The 14,565-nt window shown below is 57.8% G+C and overlaps 2 protein-coding genes across 2 annotated transcripts; both read left to right on the top strand.

Annotated features, from left to right (window-relative positions):
- Nucleotides 1-5,207: 5,207 nt before the first annotated feature.
- On the top strand, nt 5,208-7,979 carry LMXM_32_2130 (conserved hypothetical protein; the record flags this gene model as incomplete). The annotated part of the gene is made up of 1 exon (XM_003878419.1): nt 5,208-7,979. One exon carries the CDS (start codon nt 5,208-5,210, stop codon nt 7,977-7,979), a length of 2,772 nt encoding a protein of 923 aa, XP_003878468.1.
- A 2,046-nt stretch (nt 7,980-10,025) lies between these two features.
- Nucleotides 10,026-12,905, top strand: LMXM_32_2140 (putative kinesin; the record flags this gene model as incomplete). The annotated part of the gene is made up of 1 exon (XM_003878420.1): nt 10,026-12,905. One exon carries the CDS (start codon nt 10,026-10,028, stop codon nt 12,903-12,905), a length of 2,880 nt encoding a protein of 959 aa, XP_003878469.1.
- Between the last annotated feature and the right edge of the window lie 1,660 nt (nt 12,906-14,565).

Here is a 14,565-nt window from a genome sequence, read left to right on the forward strand (position 1 = left end):
GAAGCCACAGTCGTGCCTCGGCACACATCCTTGGGCCAAGAGCCCTACTCCTCTTCATCTTTTTGACCACATCTCTCACGCTCTTTGCTGCACGCCCGCTTCCGTGAAGGATCACGCCACGGCTGTCGAAGCGGAGTACCCCCCCTCCCTCCCTCCACATTAACACACACACACACACACACACCAACACACGAAAAAAATGCAAACTCTACTGATAAAGAATGAGCTCGCTAGCGCGTACGTGCAAGGGCGGAAGATATGCGCATATGGTCGTGTGTGTGTGTGCTTGCCGGTATGCACTGCTGCCGAGAGCGGAGGGACAATTCGGTTGTCTTGCCGTTGACACTCTGTCGCCCCCCAGCCCCCTTCACGGTGATGTGAGCGAACGGTTACCCTGAACATGAGAAGGCAGCAAAACAAGCCAAAGGACGAATGATGCTGAGCTGTTCTCTGGCGTCTGCGTTTTCTTGCTGCTCTCCATTCGCCTCTCTCCTGCGCTGACCGACTATCAACTCTTCTCCCTCCTCTTCTTCCTCCTCTTCTTCCTCACTGTCTCCCGTTGTGCGTCTGCACCGTTTCATGTCCGCCAACGCGCCTGTGTAACATACATGGTGCCACGTGTTGGTTTGACTCCGCATCCCTCCTCCTCACCACCTCCTCCCCTCTGTTGTACGCACGTGCCCGCATTCGTGCGCATGGGCAATGAGCGTGGCTCACAAGCTTGCCTACACACATCCACTGGTCCATTGGCGTAGATCCCTTTTCGTTTGCTTTGTTGTCTGTTACCCCGGCCAGCCCTTCCTCCCCGCAGCACGCAGGGCCCCCACATCGACGGAGGGGCTCTCTTTCTTTTAGACATCGTTAGCAGCTGAACGCCCGCTTTCCGTGACGGCACTTTCTTGTCTGAACATTTTCCTCTGCTCTCATTCTACTTTTTTTTCGTTGTCTGCCGCACGCCGTCGCCCACTTCCGGCAAGTACACGGCACACGCCGCGTGACACAGAGCGTAGCATCTCTCTCCCTCCCACTGTGTGTGTGTGTCTTGCCCCCGTCCCCTTTCTTTGACTCTCGCCTCGCCATTGGCGCTCATTGTTCGAAATTTTTTTTCCCACTGCTCAAGAGCTGGACCGCGTGTGCTTCGAACGTCAAGAGCGCAAACCGCAAGCATCTGTGTATCGGAGTTTGAGCGAGGGAGAGGGGCAAGAGAGAGAGCGTGAGTGATCAACGCGCGACGCAGACGCACTGGTTGAGCAGGTTCAACATACGGACAGCACACAAACGACGTGCTCGCGACGCAACGAAACGGAGCTGTGCGAGTGCGAAGAGCGAGTGGGAGGGAGGGAAGCAACGAAGAGGAAGAGATAGAAACACTTGCTTCTGTTGCCCTTGGCACTCGCCCTGGAAAACAACACAAACAAATCGAAGGAGAGGACACACACACACACACACACACACACACACTCGAGGAGCGACACAGCACAGGCGCCGTACTCACCGGCATTCTCCATAAGCGCAAAGCAACACGAAGGGGAAGAGAGCCGGCACTACCCTTCTCGCCCCTCTTCGCTCCCGCATCACCTCTCGTTTTTTTTTCACCACCACCGCCACCTTCTCCTGACAACTCTCCTCGTGGGAGTTCAAAGGCCGTGCATCAAGCACCAACAAAATACAAACACCCGAACCACAGGGAAAGAGAGAACTGTAAGCTTAACGTAGAAAGCACACAAACAGTGGACGCTACTAAGCAACCAGGGGCACAGGCACGGACGCATACATACATCCCCCAGGTAGGGTGTGCAGATATATTATATATATATATAATATAAGGCGAAAAAAGGAGCGAGCATCGAGCTTGTCGGAACTTCCGCGGAGCGCATGCACAGAGGCGAGCGCACAAGCGGCAGAAAAACAAACCAAAAATACCCCCTCCCCTCCCCCAAAAAAACCCGAAGACACACACGCCCTTTCCCCCAAGAAAACGTTCGAGGGACAACGACAAAGCGCGCGCGCGCGTGAGCGAGGAAGGCGGAGGTAGCAGGTGCAGGCTTTTTTGTACTACGCAAACACATACACAAGACGCACTCCGGTGTACATAATTCGAAAAGGGACAACGGAACACATTTTTTTTTTCCTCGTTCGACGAAGCGACGAAGCATCTTCGTCTGCGTTACACTTTTATTTTGTTTCGTTGCTTCGTTCTATTTTGCGCATTCCTTTTTTCCTCTTTGCCTTTTTCTTTTCAGAAGCTTGCACACACAAACACACACGCACGCACACCCACCCACCCACACGCACGGACACACAACGGCCGCCTTTTCTTCATTTTTCGTCCTAGGGCCTCTCTCTCCGTCTCTCTGCGTCCTTTGGTCCTTTTTTCTCCAGCAAGAACGGCTACATATTCGCCCATAGCCGCAGGCCCCCCTAACCCTTTGTCCCTCCCCCTCCCCTCCCTGCCACTGTTGCCACCCACTCCTCCCCAGATTTTCACATTTGAATTTCAAACGAATCCCTCCCCCCTCCTACCTCAGCAACGCGGAAACGCAGCGGACGACCATACGCGCTTAACGGCACTCTTCTTGACCCCCTTCTTCGTCTTTCTTCTAAACATATATAATATATATATATATATCATTCTTGTGAAACCCTGCTCTTTTCGTCGTTGGCCCCCCCCTTTCGCTTCGTGTTTTGCTTGCTGCTGGGGCGCTTCTTCCTTTTTTTCTCCCGCCTCCCTCTCTTTGGTTTCTGTGTACGGGTGCGTGAGCTGTAGAGTGACGCAGTGCTCATCACGTTTGTTTTGCGCAGGCTCTGACGCTCGTCTCCGGTCCCCCTCCCGTCCCCTCAGCATCGCTCATTTTTCCTCCTTTGTTTTCGTCCCAACGCACTCTTTCGTTCGGTTTTAGCGGCTTTCGTTTACGTGACTTTTAGGCCTTCTGGTGATTCCTGTTTGTGTGGGCGTCTTTGCATTGTTGCTGCTGCTGCTGCTTCTAGTAGGGCTCACTTCCGTCTCTGCAGACTTTCGCAGGCTCCTCCTCTTTTCTCTCTGCGCCCCGGTCTCCTTTGCCTGCTCAGCACGGCAGTGGATCCCCCTGTTGCTCCACCATATATTTTCACGTCTGTGGTGAAAGTGGACCGAGCAGGCCACTGCCAAGTATCGTTGCTTTTTTTTTCCTTCTGTGCGCCTTGAATCCTACACGAGGAATAGCGAAGTCTTTGTGCCTACACACCCACACGAGTCCTATCCCGCTTCCCTCTGTCTTTCTCGCTTCGACTCTTTTTCCTGTCTTCTACCCTCATCCTCCTGCTCGATTCGTCTGCCATTCTTTCCCTCCCCACTTCTTCTCTTCGCTCGCGCGGGAGGCCCGTCTTTTGGTGCTGGAGTTGCGTCCTCTTCACATCTCTCTCTTGCGCACCTTGGTCGGTCCCAGAGCCCGCTACACACCGACACACAGGCACCTAAAGCCCACTTTTGCTGGCTCGCAGCAGTTGGGTGGTCGCGAAGGTCTCTCTACCCTTTCTCCGCTCCTCTTGTATCGTCCTTTGCGTGTGCCGTTCCCAGTGCTGTTGTGCTACTTTGTTCCTTGTATCATTTTTCTGCCCTGGCACAGCCGAAGCACTTCCTCAGAGTCCTCCTCCCCTTGTGTTGCGTCTCTTCGCCCACTCCGCTCCCCTCCTCTCTCTCTCGTTGATTTCCCTTTTTTTTGTTTTATCTGTTGTCTTGCGCATCTTCTCCCGTTCTGTTGGCGTCTCCTGCGTCGCCCAATCAAGCGTTTCGGTGTGGTCGTCTCCTCTTTTTTTTTCGTACTTGTGTGTGCTTTACCTCCTGGAGGTGGCTCAGCCACGTACCGTGGCGACGGCGTTCTCTTCCTCTCTTGGGCTCTGCTCTTGCTCTTGCCTTTCCTCCCCACACCTCCCTTCTCTTTTCTGTCTTCGTCCTCGTTGTTTGTTCGTTTTTTTTTGTTTGTTTGTTTGTTGGCACTCTGTCGTGTGTGTGGGGAGCTGCTTCATCGTTGAGAGTGTCCAGAGTTGCCCTTTCTCGCCCCCTTTTAAACAAGAAAGACGTTTGCCAGGCACTCCCATACGCACACGCACACGCACCGAAGAGCACAGGCGGCACTCTCTAAACACCTGAGGCAAAAGTTGACGAGAACAGAAAACAAGGACAACGGTGTTCCTCCCCCTCTTTTCTCTGTCACATACAAGGTACATATCTACCTATATATCTATATCTATCTATACACTGATCTCTCTCTCTATTACTGTTATTGGTATCCGTGCTCCGTCTCCGCCCACCTCTGTCTCTCTCTCTGCTCTTACCTTCTCCATTTCGGAGGAGGTGTGTGTGTGTGTGTGTGCTTGAGTGCTTGTCGCTGCGGATTCTTTGATCTGGGCGTTTGTCGACGTGCGAGGCGTATGTATGTTTGCTTTGTAGCGGTGCTTTACCATCATAATCTTGCCTTTCTTTTCGTCAGCTTTTAGACCCTCCCCCTCCCTCCCTCCCAACTCCGACTTGTTGCCGCTCGGTGACTGAGGACCGTTGTTGTTGTCTTGCCTTCTTCTTTGTTCTCTGTTCTCGCGCTCTCTCTCGCCCTCTCCCTCTCGGTGAGTGACTGTGCCTTTTTCGCGCACTTTCCTTTCGTTGCGGACGTTTTGTTTTTCTCCCGTTTCCACATCCTTCGTTGCCTATTCTTCTTCCCGCGCCACTCCTTGTCTTTTTCATTTTTTTTGTAATTACTCACCGTTCGCGCTGCTTTCTCCGTCACTTGCGCTTCGTGCCACCTGGGCCACGCCGGGCACACAGTTTTTCGTTTATAATTATTTCGTGCTTCCGTTGCCGTTCTGCCGCTCGTTGTCTTGTGGGATCTCTTTGCTTCTCGCTCGCTGCCCCTCTGCTCGCCGGCTCCCCTTTCTCTGGCGCGTGTGTGCTCCGTTCCCTTTTTCGTATTTGGCCTCCCCACCGTTCGTCTTGTCCGCGAAGGACTTCTTCGTCACTTCCTTCGTTGGCGCTATCTCCCTTCCACGTGCGTGTCGCCGTTTCGCCCCCTTCTCTTCTCCCCCGTTTCCCTCTTAGTACACGCGCCGGTTGCTTGGCGTGTGTGTGCGTCTGTGTGTGCGCTTAGCGTTTAGCCCATAAGCAAGCATCTCTCTCCGTCGATAAATATTTGTTTCGGTGCGTACTGGACAGGATAGAGAGGGAGAGAGAGGGATTGATGCTTTTCCGTGATCAGCACGACAGCGGCAGTGGTGCAGGCGCCGTGGGCACAGGCGTGGCGCATCAGCACAACGAAGATGACGAGACATGCTCGACAGGAGGGCGGAGCTACACGAGCGCCGAGTCCGCCACTGCGCAGAGCTTCGAGCATCGCATGGCGAAGCTGCAGAACACGATGAACATGATGTCCGACATCAGCGGTGAATCTGATGTCTTCTCCGGGGCTGTGCCTGGCATCGACGGCGGTGCACGGACCTACCTCACGCCGGGCTACCAGCTCTTTCCCAGAGCGGGCAGCGCGTACGCTGACACCGACTCCGATGGCGTTGATGATGTGCAGAAGAGTCTGTCAGTGATGGCGCGTGTCAACGACGGCGACGATGGTGGGTCGAAGCGTGCTAGACACAGCACCACGTCCTCCGGAAGGAAACCCGCAAGGTTCATAGATGATGAAGACGAGGAGGATGCCGATTACTTGGCGTCGTTGCTGAGCAACATCGAGAAGCACGCTGAGAGGCTCGACACCCAGTTTTACCGCTACCCACCCTCGGAAGTGATCAAACAACAGATGGCTGCGACGGCTCCGCCGAGTGAGGAAAAGACGAAAGACCTCGCCGTGGCGGCCGGCAACGGTGTCGCGTCGGCTGGATCTTGTGGTGCAACCGCCTTGGCGGGAGAGGGCAGCGCCGCTGAGGTTCAGTCAGGCAGCGGCAGCACTTCGTCCCCCAAGTCGTCGACGCAGACACTGAGGGCAGGATCACCAGCGCCGTCACCGACCACTGCAGCGGCACCGGCGTCGTCGCACAGTCCGGGCACGAAGCTGTTCCTGGGCGGCCTGCGCTACGAGGTCATTCAAAGCGGGCGGCACATGGTGAGCTGGATCTTCCAGGTCGCTTGCGGCGTGCGCCTGAGCCCGTCCAGCATTCTTATTCATCGCAAGACGAAGAATGGGCGCTCCAACGTGGCACCAACGGGCTGTGCGTCCGTGTTTGTCGCCAACGATGCCGATGTGCAGACGCTCCTGGATGTGAACCAGCGCATCTACTGTGCTGAAGAAGGCGTCTATGTGTCGCCATCGCCTGAGATCATGAAGGAGCTCATCGCATCAAGCGACATAGTCGATGTGACCGGCGGCCGCGTGAGGGGACCCACCCACCCCGTTGTGATTGAGCGTGCCTACAGTCTCAGCCACCACCATGGCCACCGCGAGAGTAGCGGTAGCGGCACCCGCGGGCACGGTGGCGCCGGGGGCTGTGCAGCGGCTAGCAGCGGCGGCGGCCACCGCCACGCACGCACGACTTCGTCTGCTAGCACGGAGAGCAACCTGTCAAACCAGCTTCGGGGATCCATGCCGCCGCCATACGGGAGTGTACCGCCACCTCAATACAGCGCCGCCCACACCTCTCCTTCGGGTATTCCGGGCAGCCTGCAGCCGCCGTCTTATACGCCATCTACCGTTTCCAGCTCTATGGGGATGGGCTGCATGCCAGTTGCCGGACGCGCGCCAACCAGATCAAGTAGCAGCACCCTTTATCCCTCCAGTGCCGTCTTGTCAGGGCAGTCGTCGCCGTCAACGCAGCCGGTTCTCGGGGATGCGCTGACATTTACCCCACTGTCCGCCGCTAAGGGGGTGGATCCGCAGCGCGTCACGTTCCACGCCTACTTGCGCAACGACGCTGCGGCACGCGTGAGCCCCACCGCGCCGTCTCCCTCAGGCATGTCTTCGACCACTGGCAGCTCCGCAGCGCACCACACGGTGCTGTTCGTTGCTGCATTGCCAACCGAGACGACGCCAGACTACGTCTCGTGGCTTTTTTCGCTTATGAGCATTACGCTTCCCCTTTCCCACATCCATATCATTGGCGGCGGAGGTAGCAACCCTGTCGTGAGCGGCCCTTCAGGTGGGGCCTTGTCAGCCGGCGTTGGCAAGAACATGTCGGACAGCTGCGCCACAGTAAACCTCGGTGAAGGTGACGTCCCCATCGCGCTCAATTACCATCATCGCGTGCTGTGCACCTCACGAGGTGCGTGGATAGGGTACTCAGCGCAGGATATTGCTGCTCTGCGGGCCAGCGACGCATCTTTGCGTGACTGTCCCGTGCTGCACGTGGATCGGCGCATGTCTGCGCAGACGGCTGCCGGTGTTGGGAGCGGCAGCTCCGCCTCAACAGAAACTCCAGTCTATACGCACGGCGGTGCAAGGGGTGAGTTTGGTAGCAGCGGTGCCCCACCTTATCCGCCGATGCAAGTGCCGTACTCGCCATCCGTCTTTGGCGGCATGCCGGTGATGCCGGCGGCCACCATTGGTGGTGCCGTGAACGCGATGCCGTTCCCGATGCAGTGGGGCTTTAGCATTCCCTCCTCATCTGCTAACTGCATGCACGCCGGCGCGCTGCCACCGCCGCCGCCACAGGCGGCGATGATGGGCGGTGCTGTGACTCCTACCATGGGCGCTGGAGCTCTGCCACCGCCGCCGAATGTGACGATGCCGCCCCCACTCCCGTTCCCGCAGACGGTTACCATTGGTGACCGCATCTACCAGCTGCCTCACGGCGCAACGCTGCAGTTTCTGCCAGTCATCACTCCAGCCGGCGGTGCTGGTACGGGCGGCGAGGCTGAGGCCGGTGGCGCGGGTGGCGCTGCAGGAGGTCGTCGATGGACCGAACCTTCGGGTCATGGGAACACCTCGAACGTGGAGGCGTCGCCAAAACTGAGCACCGGCTTACCCCAGCCTGACACACCGCTGCCGTTCAGCACGCGGCCCTCGTAGAGGCGCTGTGCGTCGTCATAATGTGTGTGTGCATGTGGTCGGCCATGGCGCACTTCGTAGGAGAGGGAAAGGGCAGCGTGCACAGACCGTCGAGCAGAGAAGCAGCGCACGCGTGCATTTTCTCTTTCTTTGCTGAGGTGATCCACTTCTGTCTCTTGTCGGTGCCCGCACGCCGTTGCTGCCTCGCAGCAGCGACGAAAAAAAAAGGACTGACGCGCTGCTCGTGCGCGGCGGCGTTGCTGTCTACGCAGTAGCTGTGCTTTCTTGCGCATTGCTTCTTCGTGTGCTTTTCTGGTGCCATTCGCTGTTGCTCATGAGGACGGTCACTGGCACACGAAGGGGCGAGCAAGATAAATACAGAGGAGGGAAAGCAGGAGAGCCACCATATACCAATACTTGCCGCGGACACGTGCTCTGTTGCCTCCCTCCCTCCTCTCACTTGCCTCCTTTCGTTTTTTTGTTTTCTCCCCCCCCTCACACACACACGCACACGCACATCACTTCATTTCCTTAACCGCCGCCGCCCCCCTCCTCCTCTTTGTGCTTTGTTTCGCCGTGTTGCGGCCGACGTGCTCGTGCCATCTTCGGCACTCCCGATGCAGGCCTTTTTTCCGACAACATTTTTTCCCCCTTTTCTTTGTTGTCCTTTGCTCGTACGCCATTTGTTAAAAAAAATGTGCTCTCCTCTGACTCTTGGGCGTTCGTGCCTCTTCTGTGTGTCTTTCTTTCGTGTTGCGCGTGAGACTCGTTGCGCCCCCCCCGCCTTAACCTCGCTCTCTCCCTGCAATGCGCAGATGTATATGTATATCGCCCTTCGCTTTGTCAAGAAAGTGTCCACCAGGGTGATATCGCTGCTAAAGTAGTTGCTTAGGCTGATTTTATGGGCCCTGATGGGCAGGAGGTACCGTGTCTGTTGCTCTCGAAGCCTTCTCCTCGCCCGATACATGGCAAACAGAAGTGCCAAAAGTCTGAGAAAGGCCGAAGAGCGCGTCGATGAACGCTTGTGGGCGGTGCTGATGATGGTGAGGCGAGCCACGATTGGTGAGGACTGAGGTTGAGTGAGGCCATGGTAAGCGACGTGTTACTGCTACCCGCCCCTCTCGTTGCCATGCCGATACTTTTTTGCCTTGTGTGTCTGCTGCACGACACCGACGCTTCGCTGCCTTGTTTGTTAAGCCGTGCTGTATGTGTGCTGCCGCGGCGTCTCTGTGGGCGAAATGGCTGTTCTCTCGGATTTCTCTTTTTTCTTTCTGGCTCGCGCGCGTTCGCTCTTCCTCCATCCCTCTCTTCTCTGCTTCGCTGGGTACGAGAACAGACAACCACAACATCGGCGAACGTCACGTGTGGGCGAGGAAAAAAGGGCATCATGAACCGCTGCCAGTCATTGGAGACGGCGGAGTCGAGAGAGGGAGAGTTCACGAGAGAGGGTAGGGGCTACCCGCTCTGATGGGCGCAGCCATACCCCGACATACACCGTTGTTGCAGCTCTCGTAAAGAAGAAGGCAGCAACACCGGGACTGGCACAATCAAACCGCACACATCGTTGGGCTGTACTTCAAGATTGGGAAGTCTGTCAAGAACCTGCGCTCTCAATGCTTGTGTGCACGTAGGTGTACCTGCATCTGCAGGTGTGCGCGTGTGCCCGTCTACAACGTGCGAGCCAAAATTACAGGAGCGCGTGCCCTCTCCCAGCCGCAGCCGTCGCCGCTGGCGCTGCCCTACCGCACCTCATCCTTGCTGGTGACTCAACTTTGACTTTCTCCACCTCGTCCTCTCGCCCGTTTTTTTTTCCGCTGCTGCTGCTCGATGTCGTGGCGGATGCGCACACGCCCGCTAATCTGTCCCACCCTCCACGAATGCATCCGTCTTTGCGCAGAGGGCGGCGTTCCTCTTCGACGCGAGTGGAGCTCACGTAAGTGCGGAAGAGGCGAGAAAGGTAATACAAGCAAACAAAAGACGCTCATATCCGCACATCACTGGCAGCCAGGGAGACGCGACAACAAAACGTTGCACGCGCACGCAGCGCTTCAGACGGGGGTAACGGAGATGAGTATTGAGGTGCACGTGCGCGTTCGCCCGTCCGTGGCGAACGTCGTGTGGTCCAGTGCTGAAACGGTGCTTTACAGCACGGCCAACCCCAACACCCGGTACGTTTATAACAAGGTGTACCCGAGCAACAGCACGAATGAGTCCATCTTTCACGGCATGGAGGCGGTTGTGCACGCGGCCTTCGATGGTAAGAACGTCACCATTATGGCGTACGGTCAGACGGGCAGCGGCAAGACGCATAGCATGATCGGGGTACATCACGATCCTGGCATGGTGCCGCGGGCAGCGAAGTTGCTGTTAGAGTTGAAGCGAACCACTCCTGGTGCAAAGATACAGGCATTCTACACCGAGATCTACAACGAGTCCGTCAAGGACCTTCTAGAGCCTCAGAGAGGCGAGCTGGCGCTGCACGACGCCCCTGACGGAGGCGTCTTCTTCGAGAAGAAGATGATCGACGTGGAAACATTTGACGACTTTATTCAGCTGCAGGCGGCAGCCGAGCGGAACCGCAAGTACGGCGTCACCAACCTGAACGAGCACAGTAGCCGCTCGCACGTCATCCTCACCTTCGAAATACATCGGCGCAACTGCGTTGGCAAGAGCGTCATCAACTTGGTCGACCTAGCCGGCTCCGAGTCGGCGTCGCGCGCGAACACGGAGGGCATCTCCCTTCGCGAGGGCGGCTACATCAACCGCAGCCTTCTAACTCTGGGCAACGTGGTGGACGCCATCGTCGAGAGGCGACCCTACGTCCCATACAGAGACGCCAAGCTGACGCGCCTCCTTCGCACATGCCTTGGAGGCTCCGGTATCACGCTAATACTCTGTTGCGTGAACCCCTCCCGCGAGAACTTTGACCAAACCGTCGCGACGCTCCGCTTCACGCAGCGTGCGATGAAGATCAAGAACGACCCTGTCGTCGTCCTGAATATGCCGCCACTTTTTACGCATCAGTATAGTGACGGTGCACGGCAGCTCATCGAGGGTCTGCAGGAGTTGGCGGAGGCGGAGTACCAGCGTGGGCTGCGCGACAGCTTTCTCTACTGCGGCACCACGGTCGCCTCGGTCGTCAGCAACTACCAGGCGCAGGTGTCCGACTGCTTGCACTCGCTGGCGAACGCGCAGCGCCTGCTCGTGGCGCATGACCACGCCATGGCCATCGACCACATCGGGCGATTGTATAACCAGCAGAATGACCTGGTGCGGCAGCGGATCAGCAACCAGGAGCTCGCCGAGAACGAACGGAAGCGGCAGCGCGACGTGGCGTCTGAGATTAAGTCCAGAAAAGAGAAGATAGCAAAACTGGAGGAGGAGCTCCGGAACAAGGTCTCATCCCTCGACACGAATTTGGCAGGGTGGGAGTATCAGCTCTACGAGGCGCGGCAGAAGCAGCGGAGTGAGATGGACGTGTTGCTTCAGCTAGAGCTGGCGCGTCGTGCACGCATCCAGTACGAGTGGGTTGTGTGCTTGGAGCGCATTGCGTCGCGCAATGTTCCCGTCATTCAAGCTGGGCTCTCGGCGCTGCAGGCGAAGCTAGTCGAAAGTGCCGGCGGCGGCGGCAGCGGCGCTGCAGAGCATCAGCAGTACCGCCATCACCTCCATACCATCCTGTCGTTGCAGGATGGCGATGCTGGGAGCCGCACGTTGCACATGAAGGAACTTCGGGCGGCCCTGATGAAGGCTCGCGATGAATTCGATGACCTGAAGACTGCCCACGAAATGGTGAAGGACGACATCGAGGAGTCGAGGAGGCAGCAGCAGCAGCAAGGCAGCAAGCGCGGTTCCGCTTCCGTATCACCGCAACCGCGCCCGAACTTGTCTGACCTCTCAGAGGAGGATCTTGTCGAGTACTACCGCGGCGTTGCTGACAGCGAGGTCGAGGAACGCATTCACCGTCTGGAGCGTGAGGAAAAGGCGCTGATGGCGCAGGCACGGCGTGGCGTTCGCCGCGAGAGTCTGCGACGCGTGCGCGAGAGCCTTCGCGTATCGCGTGGCAGTCGGGGAGGCAGTAGCCGCTCTCCGCAGAGTGGCGCCGGTGGCGTCACTATCACTCGCCTGGCCGAAACCGCCGGCACAGGACCCGGCTCGAACGCGCCACAGCATTTCGGACGCAGTGTAGCTGATGAAGAGGGGCGCGCCGGTTTTCGCCAGACGGAGACGACCGCGCAGGTTGAGGCGCGGGGCAGGCGAAGCTCGGCCAGCTACGCGGATGGCGTGAAGAACGCGCTTTCCATCTTAGACAGCCTCAAAGCGCAGCTTCAGCGCAAGGGCGGCAACAACCATGCTTCACCCGCGGTCGCATCTACAAGCCGCAATCAGCAGCAGCAGCAGCAGGGGTCTGCCCGCCTGCGTAACCATCGTAGCGTAAGCAGCAGTAGCGAGACGCGTCGACGGCAGGGCCGAAAAGGCGTTGAGGAGACGGCGGTGTACCGCGACTCCGAAGAGGGCGATGTAGGAGAGGAGCATCAGTGCGCGGCGCCCCGCTCCGCTGCAGAGGCTGCCGCGCACCGGCGCCACCACGCCACTGCGCCCGACAGCGCTGACGACACGGAAAACATGTCACTGGCAGAACTGTATCAGACATCTATGGGGAAGGAGAATTGGAGTCGCCCCAAGCCCTCTGCTGCTCCTGCCGCCGCATCTTCTCGTGCGGCGCACAAGTACACCACGGTCGCGGAGGACGATGCGGCATTCGACGCGAATGCGGAGGCAGAGGAGGGGAGGGAGGACGGGCGGCCGGTATCGCGTCAGCTCGCCTCGTCCTCGCCGATTGGGATTGTGGCACGACGCAAAACGAAGCGGCAGAACTCCCGCCCAGCGGTGGAGCGGGCTCTTTACGCGTTGCACTCAAACTCACACTCGACATCCCCCTCATGAGAGCGTCGTCGCCGTTTGGCGACTTGGGTGACGCTCGTGCAGCCCGCGCTTGGGCGGCACCGGCCGAGAGGAAGCTGCGCTTGTTTCTCGCACGGTTCGTTGCCATGCATGTCGTCCAGAGGGGGAGGGAGGGAGGGGCTGTATGCACTGCTCTTGCCTTACAGGTATGCAGGCTTTCGCGTACACACTCTCTCTGCCGATGCTATTCTCACCATCTCCCTTGACGTGTGTCTTCGTTTAAGGTCTTGCCCTTTTAGTGGACCCGCTGCGCTGGGGAACACGAGACAGCTTTCGGTGGTGGTGGTGGTGGTCGGGCACGCGTGGCGACGGTGGCGACTCGGCTGCGAGGCGCATCCAGCAGGGGTGGGGAGAGCGAAACAAGCCACGAGCAAAACGTTATGGCCATGGATGCAGCTTTCCGTGCGTGTGTGTGTGTACGCGGGCGCTCTTCTGGATTTCGTTTCTCATCCGCTGTCCCTGGCATCTCCCCGCCTTCTTCCTCTTTTATTATTTTTTATTTATTTTTAGTGTGCCGCTGTGCGTCTAATAGATGCTACTCCTCTTCGCCGTCTTGGTTTTGTTCGTTTAGTCGCCGTGACCAGGGCATGCTACGGTACAGGCGCGCGGAGGAGGGATGGAGGACGCCAACGTCTAACTTCTCTTCCCCTGCCCCCCTCCTCCCCGCCTCCAACTGAGAACAGAAGAAACAAACAAAGCGCTGGTCTTGCCGGGGTGGTGACCATGCGAGTACATGGCGGTGCTTCTTCCATTGTGCGGCGTCGCGCATCCGTCCACCTCCTTCTCTCCTGCCCAGGCTCCTTCTTTTTTTTCGCACACGCGTCAGTCACGGGCGCCTGATGGCTCTTCTCCCCCCACCCCCACCCCACCGGCATCTCATTGCGAAAGAGTGCTGCCGCTCTCTTGTAGAGGAGAGCGGGGGTGGGTGGGTGGGCTCTCAGCTGCTTCTGTCGGGGCAGCTTCTGGCCGCGACGTACGGGTGTATATATATGTGTGTGTGGGGCGGAGTAGATCTCTTTTACTCCCTCTTCTGTTGGGGAGAGTGTCAACTGGTTTTAGCCATCTTGTCTGTGAGCTCCAGTCGGTCCCACCCCGACCAGTGGCCCCCACATCATGTCCGCGACCGCGTGAGGCATGACGGATGGGGAGGGGCGGGGCCTGGAGTTAAGTGGAAGGCATGCAAAGGAAAAGCACCAATACCGTGGAAGTGGAATACAGAGTTCAGCTCCCCCCTTAGGCCTTCCTGGCGATGTCTAGCGCCTTTGCGACACCATCCCCCGTTCGACTAGAAAATGGGGATGGGGCCCATCAACTGGATAGCTTACCTTCCTCTCTTTCCCTTTCTCCCTGCTCTCCCCCTAGTGAGGGCAGGAGGGGGTCACATCATCGTGTACACTGTCGCTTTCTCAAATTGTCTTCTTTGCTCGTGCTATTGTGGTCGTCTTCCGTGTGTCGTCCGGGAGCGCGCGCTCTTCCTCCTTTTGTTCCTTCCCCCCCACCCACTCACCCCACCCACTCACCCACCCACCCGTCTCTCTCTCTCTCTCCGTGGGACGTGTGCCCGATGTCTCGATGTCTTTTTTTTTGTTGTTGTTGCTGTTCTCTTGGACGCTTCCTGTGATGGTGTTGTAGACAGCTGTGG

This window comes from Leishmania mexicana, chromosome 32 (assembly GCF_000234665.1).
Source record: "Leishmania mexicana MHOM/GT/2001/U1103 complete genome, chromosome 32".
Taxonomy (NCBI): domain Eukaryota; phylum Euglenozoa; class Kinetoplastea; order Trypanosomatida; family Trypanosomatidae; genus Leishmania; species Leishmania mexicana.